Source organism: Alosa sapidissima, chromosome 19 (assembly GCF_018492685.1).
Source record: "Alosa sapidissima isolate fAloSap1 chromosome 19, fAloSap1.pri, whole genome shotgun sequence".
In the NCBI taxonomy this organism is placed as follows: domain Eukaryota; kingdom Metazoa; phylum Chordata; class Actinopteri; order Clupeiformes; family Clupeidae; genus Alosa; species Alosa sapidissima.
The window spans coordinates 3,838,237-3,850,318 of NC_055975.1; the positions used below are offsets into that span (position 1 = coordinate 3,838,237).

The 12,082-nt window shown below is 39.1% G+C and overlaps 3 protein-coding genes across 8 annotated transcripts in view; 2 read left to right on the top strand and 1 right to left on the bottom strand.

Annotated features, from left to right (window-relative positions):
* LOC121693391 overlaps positions 1-12,082 on the bottom strand; it is a 20,103-nt gene continuing 8,021 nt past the window's right edge. The window contains exons 1-7 of one of the 4 annotated variants that reach the window (XM_042072784.1): positions 2,618-2,698; positions 2,175-2,321; positions 1,889-1,956; positions 1,689-1,763; positions 1,403-1,486; positions 360-887; positions 1-264 (exon numbers count right to left, since the gene is read on the bottom strand). In XM_042072784.1, the coding sequence (XP_041928718.1) occupies positions 360-887; positions 1,403-1,486; positions 1,689-1,763; positions 1,889-1,956; positions 2,175-2,214 (795 nt within the window). In that variant the 5' untranslated portion in view covers positions 2,215-2,321; positions 2,618-2,698 and the 3' untranslated portion in view covers positions 1-264. Of the gene's footprint in view, positions 265-359; positions 888-1,402; positions 1,487-1,688; positions 1,764-1,888; positions 1,957-2,174; positions 2,322-2,570; positions 2,699-12,082 lie in introns of those variants that run through there. The other 3 variants (XM_042072785.1, XM_042072787.1, XM_042072786.1) reach the window with 3 other exon arrangements.
* On the top strand, positions 2,667-6,040 carry ccdc28a (coiled-coil domain containing 28A). Of its 2 annotated transcripts, none has more exons than XM_042072788.1 (6): positions 2,667-2,821; positions 3,388-3,548; positions 3,754-3,917; positions 4,290-4,444; positions 4,578-4,600; positions 4,964-6,040. In XM_042072788.1, the coding sequence occupies exons 2-6, from the start codon at positions 3,397-3,399 to the stop codon at positions 5,016-5,018; spliced, it is 549 nt and encodes a 182-aa protein (XP_041928722.1). In that variant the 5' UTR covers positions 2,667-2,821; positions 3,388-3,396; the 3' UTR covers positions 5,019-6,040. The 2 variants fall into 2 exon arrangements, with proteins under 2 accessions (XP_041928722.1, XP_041928723.1); XM_042072789.1 differs by having other exon boundaries at positions 2,669-2,821; positions 3,374-3,548.
* The window catches only part of LOC121693389 (epithelial cell-transforming sequence 2 oncogene-like), a 22,368-nt gene continuing 16,473 nt past the window's right edge, over positions 6,188-12,082 (top strand). For both annotated transcript variants that reach the window (XM_042072782.1, XM_042072783.1), the window contains exons 1-6: positions 6,188-6,740; positions 6,826-6,938; positions 7,108-7,270; positions 7,408-7,660; positions 9,877-10,004; positions 11,924-12,024. In XM_042072782.1, coding sequence (XP_041928716.1) covers positions 6,570-6,740; positions 6,826-6,938; positions 7,108-7,270; positions 7,408-7,660; positions 9,877-10,004; positions 11,924-12,024 — 929 coding nt within the window. In that variant the 5' untranslated portion in view covers positions 6,188-6,569. The remainder of the gene's footprint in view (positions 6,741-6,825; positions 6,939-7,107; positions 7,271-7,407; positions 7,661-9,876; positions 10,005-11,923; positions 12,025-12,082) is intronic.

Sequence of the window (12,082 nt, forward strand, 5' to 3'; positions counted from 1 at the left end):
TGTGATTCATACCAGTTTTAATTTCCCAATGGAGATCAGAACCATGATTCAAAATACACCTCAACATTTTCTTATCTCTACTATTCTGTAAGATCTCAACTTAATACATTAATTACTACTAAATATTTGTTTGTTCTCATTTCATTAATAGTATTAACAACTAAAATACATAAGTGTACCACCAAGTGCTTTATTTACAGTGTAAGTAGTCTATAAGGTAACTCAAAATGTTTCAGTGCTTGATCTTGTGGCTCCTTCATTTCACTGTTGAGAGAACAGATGACATACTATAAACAACTTCATGAAAGTCTTTTATTTTCAAATAACTGCCTCTCCCAGTTACATCCAGCTGTACTTACCTAAGGACTGTTGCTCTCTCTGCCCATTTTAGTCACACATTGCCTTTTCCTGTTCCAATACCCCATTTCACCCTGGGCAGGAAACAGCTTCCTTTTGAAAAGTGAATCATGACCTGAGATATAGTCAGGTGGCTGTGTTCCTGTCTCTTGACTGTTTTCATTGGATGGACCATGCAAAGACTGCACACAATCACCTCCATCAGTCAACAGCACGGGGCTAGGTGAGTCAGAAAGAGATTTGGTGAACACGCCGCTATCTTCTAACACCTTTGCCTCTGAACCGTTCACATCGCTAGATGGCCAGTGTCCCTTCTGGTTGGTGATATCAATCTCTGGGTCGCTTAACATGTGGATGTCTCCTGCACCATCAGCTGGGCCACTCCTCTTCACCTCCTTGGGGAGAGGGCCATGCATGGCTGACCCTCTCCGGAACTTTACCCAAAACCGGCAGCTGCCCTTCTTTGGCCGTCTGGAATCATTCGTGGAGGTGCAGGAATCCTCTGAGCTTCCATCATACGGATCTATACACTGAAGGGGTGTATCAGCAATGTTACATAAACACACATTTATTGTGGTCTGCCTATTTACCTATCTATCTATTATACTCTTATGGTTAGTACCACTTATGTTGTTTTATTTTAATCTTGTTTTGTGTTTACTTTCTATGGGATGGTTTGTATAATTTATTGTTTTATGGATTGAGAGTTATGAGCGGGTGGTTAACTGTTATGCATGTTTTGCCTTCTCTGTTTGTGAGCACACTAAGCCAAATCCCCATCAAACACATTGTTATGGCAATAAAGTACTGAATCTTGAAATGGGGGCCTGCAGACCACTGATTTTTTTCTTTTGCCAGTACCATTTGGAACATTTTCAATAGCTGATCTTCTGTTTGTTATTCATTTGTTTCTATTGACATTAATCAAGTCTACAAATAAATGAACAGACTGGAAACCCAGATACCAGCTGACTGTAAGAGGTCTCTGGTTCCAAAGTCAGGTGCTCTCTGTTTCACACGCTCAGTAATGTTCATCATAACTCACCACATTATGCCATCCAGTCGGTTTGTGTGTCATTGATGGCAGTTTCTGTGCAGCTTTTCTTTCTGCTGCACTGCTGACATTGCCCTGACACCAAAGAGATCCAGACAGGTAAAGATAACACTGTAATTGTTTTCCATTGTGCATATAATGTTATTTCCATGCCATTGGGTGAGAAATAGAAGGTCCAGTGATGTATCATCAGGGTTTTAAAATCAGTGTCAGGTGTAAATTAAACATTCATGAAGATAGTTGCTGGCTGCTGACATTGATATATCTATAGCCCCACCTTGCTGCTGGTGTCTGACCACCTAGGGCTCGCGTCGGACTCTGAATCAGAGCTTGAGTCCATTTTACACATTTCCTAATGCAAAAACATGTATTTTTAGGCGTGTGGCAGTTTACAGTTCATTCACATATTTTGTTAACATGAATTAGGCCATTGGGGTGGACATTTCAACTTTAAATGGCCATAAAGGAGAACCCCACCTTGTATTTAAATGTTAGTATATCCACTCTGTCTGGGCCTCTGTGGACATGTTTGTCTTCTCGATTTGCTGTAAAGAGAAAGTGGCAAAACACTGCTATGAAAGCAATCATTAATGGCGTGTGCAGGTGAATGTGAAGCAGTAGCACGTGCTTGAGGCGCGAGAAATATGCCTATAATCCAAAACGAATACAGATAGATAGATAGATACTTTATTGATCACCCAAAAATTCAAACATACACAAAGTTTAGTAAGTTCATGAAGCTATACTTGATTCAAGTGGTTACCTTTGCAATTATATTTTGACCGTCGCCTCCACGTTGACATCTTAGTGATTGGCGATAGCCTGACAAGCGCCGTGGTCCTCTATCTAATCAGAACATGGCCTGCTTGCACAGCAGCAAACTTGGCCAAAAGGTTAAGCATCATTGTCCCTGTATTGTAAGCATAGTAGTCCGAAATTACTGACAATCGTGAAAAACAAAACACTGTTACGTTGTTTCATTGATCCAAACAACTTGAAACTTTAATTTATTAAAATAGATCAAAATATTTAGTATTTAGAAATAGTCTGGTTATCTACACGCCAGCTAAGGCCTATAGCATAGAATGCAGTTATTATTCTTTGACATTGTCAGTATCTATTTACACGGTTCTACTTTAGTGTTAACTGTTAAACATACAGGTTATACTAAGCATTTTGCAGGCCAAATAGGCCTAAATTGTTTACATCCAGTGTAGTGCTGTGTGCGATGACGTATCTTCTACAGCTGAACGTAGTGATGACAGCACGTAAAGACCAGGAAGTGGAATGTCAACTCGCGAGGATGCGGCAGCTGTAGTTACTTTTAAGTTATATTTCAGCGATAAAATAGTGTCTGTTTTATGCTAAGGCGTAGTGGAAACATCGTACACACAGTAACATTAACTCTAGGTTTGTTTACTTTTCATTGATATACTAAGGTTAGTGGTTTGTGTGCAGCCAAGCCAAATACAGGATTAGCTAACCAGACTAACTAATGCAACTCGTTTTTTAGCCTGAGCTAGACCTGTTGGTAGTGGTTCATGTTTTTATGAGAGCCATTGGCTTTCAGTCGTGACTATCTGCTAAACTTAAACTGTGTATGTAAATATGTAAATTAATTTAGGTTGTCACCGTTTGAAGGATTGTTTTAGCAAAGTGATTTGGTGACGCATGGAAGATCAGCCGTTGATTAGCATTGTAGCTAAAGTGAAGAGCTTGGAACCAAATAGCTAGACAACGATTGAGAACAGGTTATTTTACTAGTTATGTCATATGCAGCAGAGTGATTAATCCACACACAATTTACAATGTGTGTGAATAAGTGCATGGCGGGGGGAATCGTTTGACCGTTTTCTATTCAACAGTATCAATTGAAGTCGATTTTCACTTATCATTTCTAAAACTGTGACTGGTGTATGGCACTGTTTTGTTTATGCTTGCTGTTCCGTTGACATTTTCAAGGTGTGTACACATAGGTTTCCACAATGGAGGAAAGGAAGATTAAACGTAAAAGCCCTAGGCCAGCCACAAACTCCCAATCTGGTCCTCCCAGCACAGCCAGGAAAAATGCATCAAGTAAAAACCTTGGCTTTAGTGGCATGGGTACGCATTCTAGTCAGAAGAACAAGTATAAAAGGTATGGATTTGGAACAAGTAAGCATGTAAAATACTGTGTTTAGATTATCACTCAACACTTTTCAAACACCCTTTTCCTGAAATAGCATATAGAATAGTGTAATATACTGTAGTGACAATCATATAGCCATATGTGCACTGAAATAATAAGTTCATAGGGTTGTGCTGCCTTGAAGTGTTTGATCAATGGATACATTCTGCTTTAGGGGAATGAGAGACAAGCCAAGACCACAGAGCCAATCAGGCAAGAGCGGACAGACTGCCCCCACCCAACACACCTTCCTCACAGATGTCTCCGATGTCCAGGAGATGGAAAAGGGCCTTCTCAGTTTACTGAATGATTTTCACTCCGGTAAACTTCAAGCTTTTGGTAAGTCATACGCAACACCTGGTGTAAACTGAAATTAAGTGTACTGTTTCTTTTTCTTTTTATATGATGTCATCTAACAACAAGCTTTGGGGGCTTATTTCAATCTTTCTAAGTAAGAAAATAAGCACCCACCATTCACAAAACATTGGCGTATTTAGATTAAAAAAAAAAAAAAAATATATATATATATATATATATATATATATATATATATATATATATTTACTCAATGTAGAAACAATTCCTGGTCCACTTCATGTGATCAGTGCTAGAGTATTGGGGTCTATTGGGACCCCATTGATATTTAGGCGATTTCATCCAAAGCATTATTCAACATCACAGTAATTCTGTCCCCCTTCTCTATTGGTTCAGGTAACGAGTGCTCTATTGATCAAATGGAACATGTCAGAGAGATGCAGGAGAAACTTGCCAGGCTGCACTTTGATCTGTACGGAGAGATGGATGAGAAGCCAGAAGACCAGCACAAGCAAGCCTGTGACGCCAACATGGATAAATTACTATTGAATGTGAGTAAAGCATGTAGGCAGTCACAACCCACTTGAGTCACGTATTTTACTCATATGTTATACATATTGTGATAAGTGATAAGTAAAAATACATTTTACTGGTTGAAGTTATTTCCCCTGTTTTCTTTTTCAGCTGGAAGAGCTCAGTTCATCAATGTATCCTTTATCCTCTGTACTGTATGCTTACCATAAACCCCAATTCACACCAAAGATTCGCGACGAGATGAGCTGCAACATTCTATAAACCAGCCACTTGCTGCAACGTTCTAAAACCTTGCAACTGCGACTAGACATGGAGAATGCTTTGTGACGGCTTGCAACAGCTGGCAACGACGTGCAACATTTAATTCACACAGCTGCAACTCCTTTCTGCAATGGTTTTGTCTCGTCGCGAATCTTTGGTGTGAATTGGGCTTAAGAGAGAATCCTACATTTCACCATAGAATGTTTATATTGTGTTCATGGTAACTGTAATGGCTAAGCAGCAGATTGGAAATCCTTAACTGATTTTGCCTGTAGACTGAAGCTCAACCTTGCAGATAGTCAAGACGTGCCCCGGACATCCAGCATGTAATGTCCCAGGACTGTGCCATGCCTACCAAGGAGAGCTCCATTTGCTGTACATATCTCTTTACCTGCACCATCAAGCATCAAAATAGGGTGAAGCAGCAATACATATGACACATTATCACATGGATTCAGTATTATGTGAATGAGAGTGGCTTCAGGGGCATGCTTTGCTTGCCCCATGTGTGTGTGTCGTGTTAGATGACACACTGAGACAAATGCTCATTTGGCTTTGATCAAATGTGGACTTTGTCCAACTGATCACAATTTGGGAATGATTCCCAAAGGATCTGTGGTAATGTCATGCCTTTGGGTGTTAAGACGAGCAGTTTGAGTCCAGTCAAACTTCTTTATGCATATCTATGCTTTTGTCACATCAAGCACTTTCCTAATTAGTCTGTATTACCACTGTAATGTTCTTGATGTTGTGATCATGCCAGCATTCACCTCTTACAGTACAAATATACTGGTGAGTTATTGTGTTTTTAAACCATATGTACACTCTTACAGTAAATGTTTTACCTACATGTATAACTTTCAAGGGTTTCTCAGCTTGCCTTCAGAGAAGCAGACGTTCTGACACCTTAATAGTTCTGTCTAGAACTTTTAAGTCTTGTAGAACTTGCCAGTGTAGTCTTTAAATGTTCCTCCATTTGATCAAACTGAAAAAACACTTTTTTCCCCCTAAGAGTGTGCATTTGGTAAAATGTCCACAATGGGTGAAGGGTATTAACATATAACATGTAATGCACTGAGTAAAGGTATCAAAAGACAACAATATTTTACTATTTGCCTTACTTTTACGATTTTATGAAATAGTTTAATGTTTTAATTACAGACTCTGAAACTGAGGTGATTGTAAGGTGTATTTTATTTTTTTCCTAATATTGTATATTTCAGATTTTGTTTACTTTTAATTTAAGGTGAATTTTAATAGAAATTATTGGCATGGGAACGGGTTGATTTTTCCTGATTTGTTTGAATTTTATTTTTAGAGGTTTATGAATGTCAATAAAAATCTAATTCAGAGAAAACGTATTTGTTTATTATGTGTCCACTTCTCTCGAAAGACTCTGCATGCGTTCCATTTGCATGTGCTGTAATAAGAAGAGATGGCCTGCATTATTCAATGGATGGATAGAAAAAATGTGATTATTTGAGCCTTGCATTTCCACTTCGTTGGGTCCGACCCATAGTAAACACCGACCATGGAGGCGCAATTGTTTGGACCAGTAGCCTGCTTCCTTTGTTATTATGTTTCTAAGGAAACCTAGCTGGGTAATGTGGTACAACCATAGCTATGTGGAGAATGCTCGTGGGAAATACAGGAGTGATTCGCTCATAGGTTTATGGTAACATTGTCTGAAAACTTCAGAAATTGCTCTCTATTCAAATGTAGTTTCCTTTATGTTTGTTTGATGTCGACGCCAACCCTTTCGTTGCAAATTGTGTTACATTGCAATGATTTGCATTAGGTAATCACCAAAGTTTGTTCTGCGAAGCAATTGCAGAGGCCTCTGGATCTTTAGGCCTATGTGCCGTCAATTTGACTGGCTAGATGGAATTTGAGTCGCTAAATTCAAGCAGCAAGCAACGTCCTTGGCATCGTAGGTCCAGAGACTACCAACCCCCATTAATGGACGGAATCGACGGATTACTGAATGAAAATGTTTCGGATGTCAGATTTAGTGCTTGGACACCAATCATTAATAAATCATCAAATCAGCAGGTAAGCTAGAAACAGCCTTTTATATTCCCTGATTTGCCATCCAATGGAAGTATTAAGCTGCGAATGCTGTTGCCTGTTTTGTTAGCTCTTTCAGGAGAGAACAACTCTAATATTTCACTGGTTTGACCTGTGGACTGACCAGCAGAGGAAACAGTTTATGGATGACCTACTTTTGAGATGCTCCCATTCACAGCGGAAGTAAAGCCAATTAAAACGTTGACCATCACACTATTGTTTGTCAACTAATTGCATAACCAGAACAGACTATCTGTTATGTTTGATAATATTTGCCTGTTTATTTGATTAGGTTGTAAACCAGTTAGTTACATGAGTGTTGAATTATGGCTATTCTTAATCATGTAAACAGGTTTGCTAGAGACTGGCTGATAGAAGTGGTGCCAATCAAACACATGGATTTCACATCAGTGCTACCTCGTTGCCTCTCTCTCTACATCTTCTCCTTTCTTAATCCCATGGAGCTCTGCAAGGCTGTGCAGGTGTCCTGGCACTGGAAGTTTCTGGCAGAACAGGTGAATTGAAACCATAGTCTGTCCTCATGCATGTGTTGTTAGTGTAATATAAATTAAAGCAATCTTATATAGTATTCTGTATTATTATTTGTAATGATCAGTGTGTTGCTATTCTCAAAATACTTGATATCTGTTAGGACTGCTTATGGACGGACAGGTGTGTGCGACGGGGCTGGTTCCTGCCATACACACCATCCAACAGGGAGTTTGGGGCTTGGAAAACTCACTACATCAACTGTGCCTCAAGCTTAGACTACCTGACACCACGGGAGGCTGCGGAGGTGTATGGCACCCTGAACGAGACCGTTGGCGAGACCGAGGAGAAGAAGGAGAGACTGAGAGAGCACATGATACGAAAGGCCATCAGGGAAAAGGCCGCAGAATTCAAGAGTATGTACTACCGTATATTCCAGATAAGGTCCACCTGTGAGCCCAATATGCAGTTTTGATTCTGGATGTGAATATTTCCATCAAGTGTGGAAAAATGACTAAATCTAATCCACCAACTTTTACTTTTGGGTCAACTAGATAATTATATGATTTACTATTCATGTACATTAACCAAGATCTATGGTGAATGTCTGTAAATGTCTTTAATCACACAGTTGTTGGGTTAACTTAGACCTATAGCATGGATGTCAGACTCATATTAGGCAGTGGGCCAGATTTATAGAAGGAGACTTCACGAAGGCTATCATGGTCATTATAATTGTCCTGAATGGTATCAGATTGTAGTTTACTACACCCACTTATGAGCTGTCAAGGCATATAGGTTTATCATGTACTGCATGTACTGCTGTCATACTGCTCTTTCTTTCCTGAAATATCCTACATGTAGCTTCCATATCAGCCTTTTACCAGCATAGAGAATACAGAGGGGGAATAAGCATTGAACGCATAAACAGTATACTTCCATTGAGGCTATTCGCATGAATACCAGACATTAGTATTAACTCAAGTAATCCACACATATAAAAAAATCAAACAATAAAGTAAGTAGATTTTTGACCATAAGTAGAGTTATGTCTACAGTAATTTCCTGTGTATTAGCGACATTGTGTTTAAGCTGCAGGACAGTGGTTTATGCAAGTTAAAAAAACAAAACCATATTAATACCATATTAACTGCCTCGTGTATTAACCTCATAGCTGAAGAAATTTTGCAAAATCAACGTATAAACCGTGGCTAATAGTTGGGAAATTACGGTAATAAAGTCAAGTGGAATGACGAAAAAAGTATTAAATACGTTTAGAAAAAACAGTACACCAAGGCAAGGAATGAGCTGAAATCTATAAGTAGTTAGAGAGTAATTATCCCTCCTATCTGTGCAAATTAATATACAGTAAGCTGGGTTAGTACATATTGATGGGCTATAAAAAGGTTTTTCGTTACCAAGGTGTCACACAAGAAAGATTTAATGATGGGTACAAGCAAATAGCTCTCCCAAGACCTTCGCAACCTTATTGCAAAACATATCAATAGAACTGGTCGCAAATACATTTCAAAACTTCAGAATCTTCCAGTAAGCAGCATTAGGGCCATTATCTGCAAGTGGAAAGAACATCACTGCATCTTCCATTACTGAAGAAAAACATGTCGAAGCTTGTTTAAAGTTTGTTAACTAAAAGTTGGACAAGCTTATGGAATACTGAGAGGATGTAGTCTGGTTAGGTGAGAGCAAAATTTAACGTTTGGATGTCATACTACACATCATGTTTGGAGGAGAAATGGTACTGCATATAACCCTAAAATACCATATCAACAGCGAGGTTTGGAGGTGGAGGCATCATAGTGTGGGGCTGTTTTTATCTCATCGTACTGGCAGATTTCATACAGTTGAAGGAATGATGAATGGAGTCATGTTTTTCCAGGAGCATCTTGCCATCCACCAGGATGATGAGAATGAGACATGGCTAGACCTTCCAGCAGGACAATGATTCAAAGCATACAGCAAAGGAAACTCTCAATTGGTTTCAGAGAAAGGAAATCAAGGCCCTGACTTAATTCCAATTGAACAGTTCTGACAATTATCAGGATTCACAAGAGGGACCCCTGGAATCTTCAAGATTTAAAGACTTGTTTAGAAGAATGGGCCAAAATCACACCTGAATACTGCGACTGATTAGTTTCGTCATACAGCAAATGTCTTGAAGCTGTCATTACAAATAATTTACAAGTGATTTAATAAATTATTTAATAAATAACTTACAAAGTATTTAAGACATTTCAGGAGGCACGTTCAATACTTTTTTCCTGTGTCATTTCACAATTACACATAACTACTACTATTATTACTAATGTCTGGTGAAAATTTCATGCAAATAGCCTCACTGGAAGTATACTTACTGAAGAAAATGTGTTCAATACTTATTTCCCCGGCTAGGCCAACAAAATATAATTGTCAGTGCAGCAAACCTTATTTTTCCTGTTCTGCATCTTCCTACTTGAGGATGGTTTGTAGTGTTAGGTTTAATTAATTGATCATATCATATCGATGCTTATTATATTACACATAGTCGATGTATAAGGCCTGTTTACGGGCTGTATCTAACCCCCAGGGCTGTATATTTGACACCCCTGACCTACAGGTTTGTGTTCTCCAATAGGAGGCTCAGTGAAATCTAGAAGAGCCTGGTTAAGTAACAGCTGGACCGCTGGATCACAGGCCAGTAGTGTTCATGGCCACCAGAAACCATCAGGAATGGGACTAACCTCATCTCTGGTCATTTTAGGGGTAAGGCAAGGACTTCACATTTAAGTTCTAGTGGATATTAATTTGGTGTATATGTTAAAATACATTATTATTACAAAATAGTATTTTGTCAGTTGTATTTTATTGGGTTGGTATCAAAATACTTACTTTATTAGTGTGTGTTTTTGTAGTTTTAAAAATATTGCCAACTATGTTTGGTAAAATCAATACTTTTGGTGATGTGATGACATAAAACTGCAAAAAAATAAATCACTGGAGCCTCTCACTGGTTGGTGCAAGATGAGTAACGTGTAGGTTGCTCACACACACATACAATAGACTCCCTCTCACACCAACCTCAAGTTTCTTGAGAACTTGAATCATTCAATTGGAAAACATATATATATATATATATATAACACATACTGTACATATATAACATATACAACATATATAAAAAGTTGCGTCATGTACCACCTAAAGCAACACGATGGAAAATTCACATTTATGCCTCTTGGCTAGCCTGGCGGGCCATCTTATATCATTGAAATGTATAGTCTGGAATCGACCCATTCACCTCGCTTAATCCAAGGGGCAGGCAGAGAATTGTCTTTCAAACTGCCTAGGCATGCAATAGGCCAGCGCTACGACCAATCAGAACAAAGAGCAGGATGACGTTAGCTAGCAAATACATCCTTCTTCGAAAGGAATGACTTAAGTGCATTGTGTTATTCAACTTTCAAAGAAAAGCACAAGTCCAACTCCTCCAAAGTTGACGCCAACGCCGATTCAAACAACCGCTCTTCGTTCGCCATAGCCACCTTCCTTGTTGTTCACCGTCGCAGGACTGTCGTTATCCTGTTAAGCCCGCCTTAAGACTCTCTAACAAAATAAAGCGCTGTGATTGGATGACGTCCACGGCGTCAGCCAATAGAAATCCCTATGGTTTGCTACTAGACGTACAGGCTGAGCAAATTAATTTGCCGCCGCTAGGGTGCGTCTATATTTCTAGGCTACCTCTTGGCGTCAATATATCACCATTTAGCGCTTACACAGTACCCAGTTAGTTAAAAACCAACAAAAGGATCATGATCCTTCCTGAACAGCATTACATCAAGCAATCTGGGCATGCATTGGCAATGTCAGAGACTTGTCTCCACTTTGTACCAGTTGACAAGTTTAGTCGTGACTTTTTGAGTGCATCTCTGATACAGTATTTAGACTATGAGATGTAACAGGCAGGTCAGCATAATTGATCTGTTGACTGTTTGCAGGTTTATGGCATGTCTCATAGGCAGAGAAAAGCTGTTGCTCTCTAACACTGTCCACTGAATCAATAGTCAGTGTATTGGTGAAGGTATATATTAAATAGACAGATGACATTATGGATATGCAAAGTGATTTCATGCTCCCTGTAAAGAGTGTTTTTAGTATTTTCAAAATACAAACATACAGTATTTTATTTTGATACATGGCGTGGCTTCTATATTTTGTAGTTTATTTTTAACTTAAAATTAGGGAATTTAATTTTTTATTTTAAAGGGACACCAGGCAACGTTTTTGTGTTAATTACTCATCTTCGTAAGTCGGTATATGGTTAAATGACTCATTACAGGGCGAATGAAGACTCTCTCGCCCGCCCCTACTGCCTGTAGGAAGAATATCCCGCTTTCAAGATCAGTGTATCGTACCCGCCGACCGAAGCAGATCAGTTTACATCCTGCATCCACAGCACAGAGGCAGGCTAATGAAACGCTAGCGATTGTTGCAAACGTGTGTATAATGGCAAGAGCCGGCAAAGAAGCAGAGAAAACCCTTGACGGAAGACGCAAAGAAAATGAAAAGAGCTTCAGACCAAGCGAGGGGGAGTTTCGTAGAGAAAAAGCATCAGACTTGCCTGGTGTCCCTTTAAAATACATTTTGATGTGTTTTTGCCCATCCCTGTTTTCATCTGTGTCTAGGAAAAGTGCCGGTCACAGTTGTCACTGCAAAATAAAGAAGATGTGGTTTTTCCATGCAAAAGATCCAACATGGAGCAGACATCACTTACAACATCAATGAGGTATCTTAATCTGTCTGCAGCTGTAAAGTGAGACATTGCTTGGTAAGAATGAAATGCT

Excerpts from the sequence above, each read along its gene's own strand:
- ccdc28a (XM_042072788.1), top strand. The coding sequence starts at position 3,397 with ATGGAGGAAAGGAAGATTAAACGTAAAAGCCCTAGGCCAGCCACAAAC. Across the intron at positions 3,549-3,753 it reads CAGAAGAACAAGTATAAAAG|GGGAATGAGAGACAAGCCAA; the intron begins GTATGGATTTGG and ends ATTCTGCTTTAG. Across the intron at positions 3,918-4,289 it reads CGGTAAACTTCAAGCTTTTG|GTAACGAGTGCTCTATTGAT; the intron begins GTAAGTCATACG and ends CTATTGGTTCAG.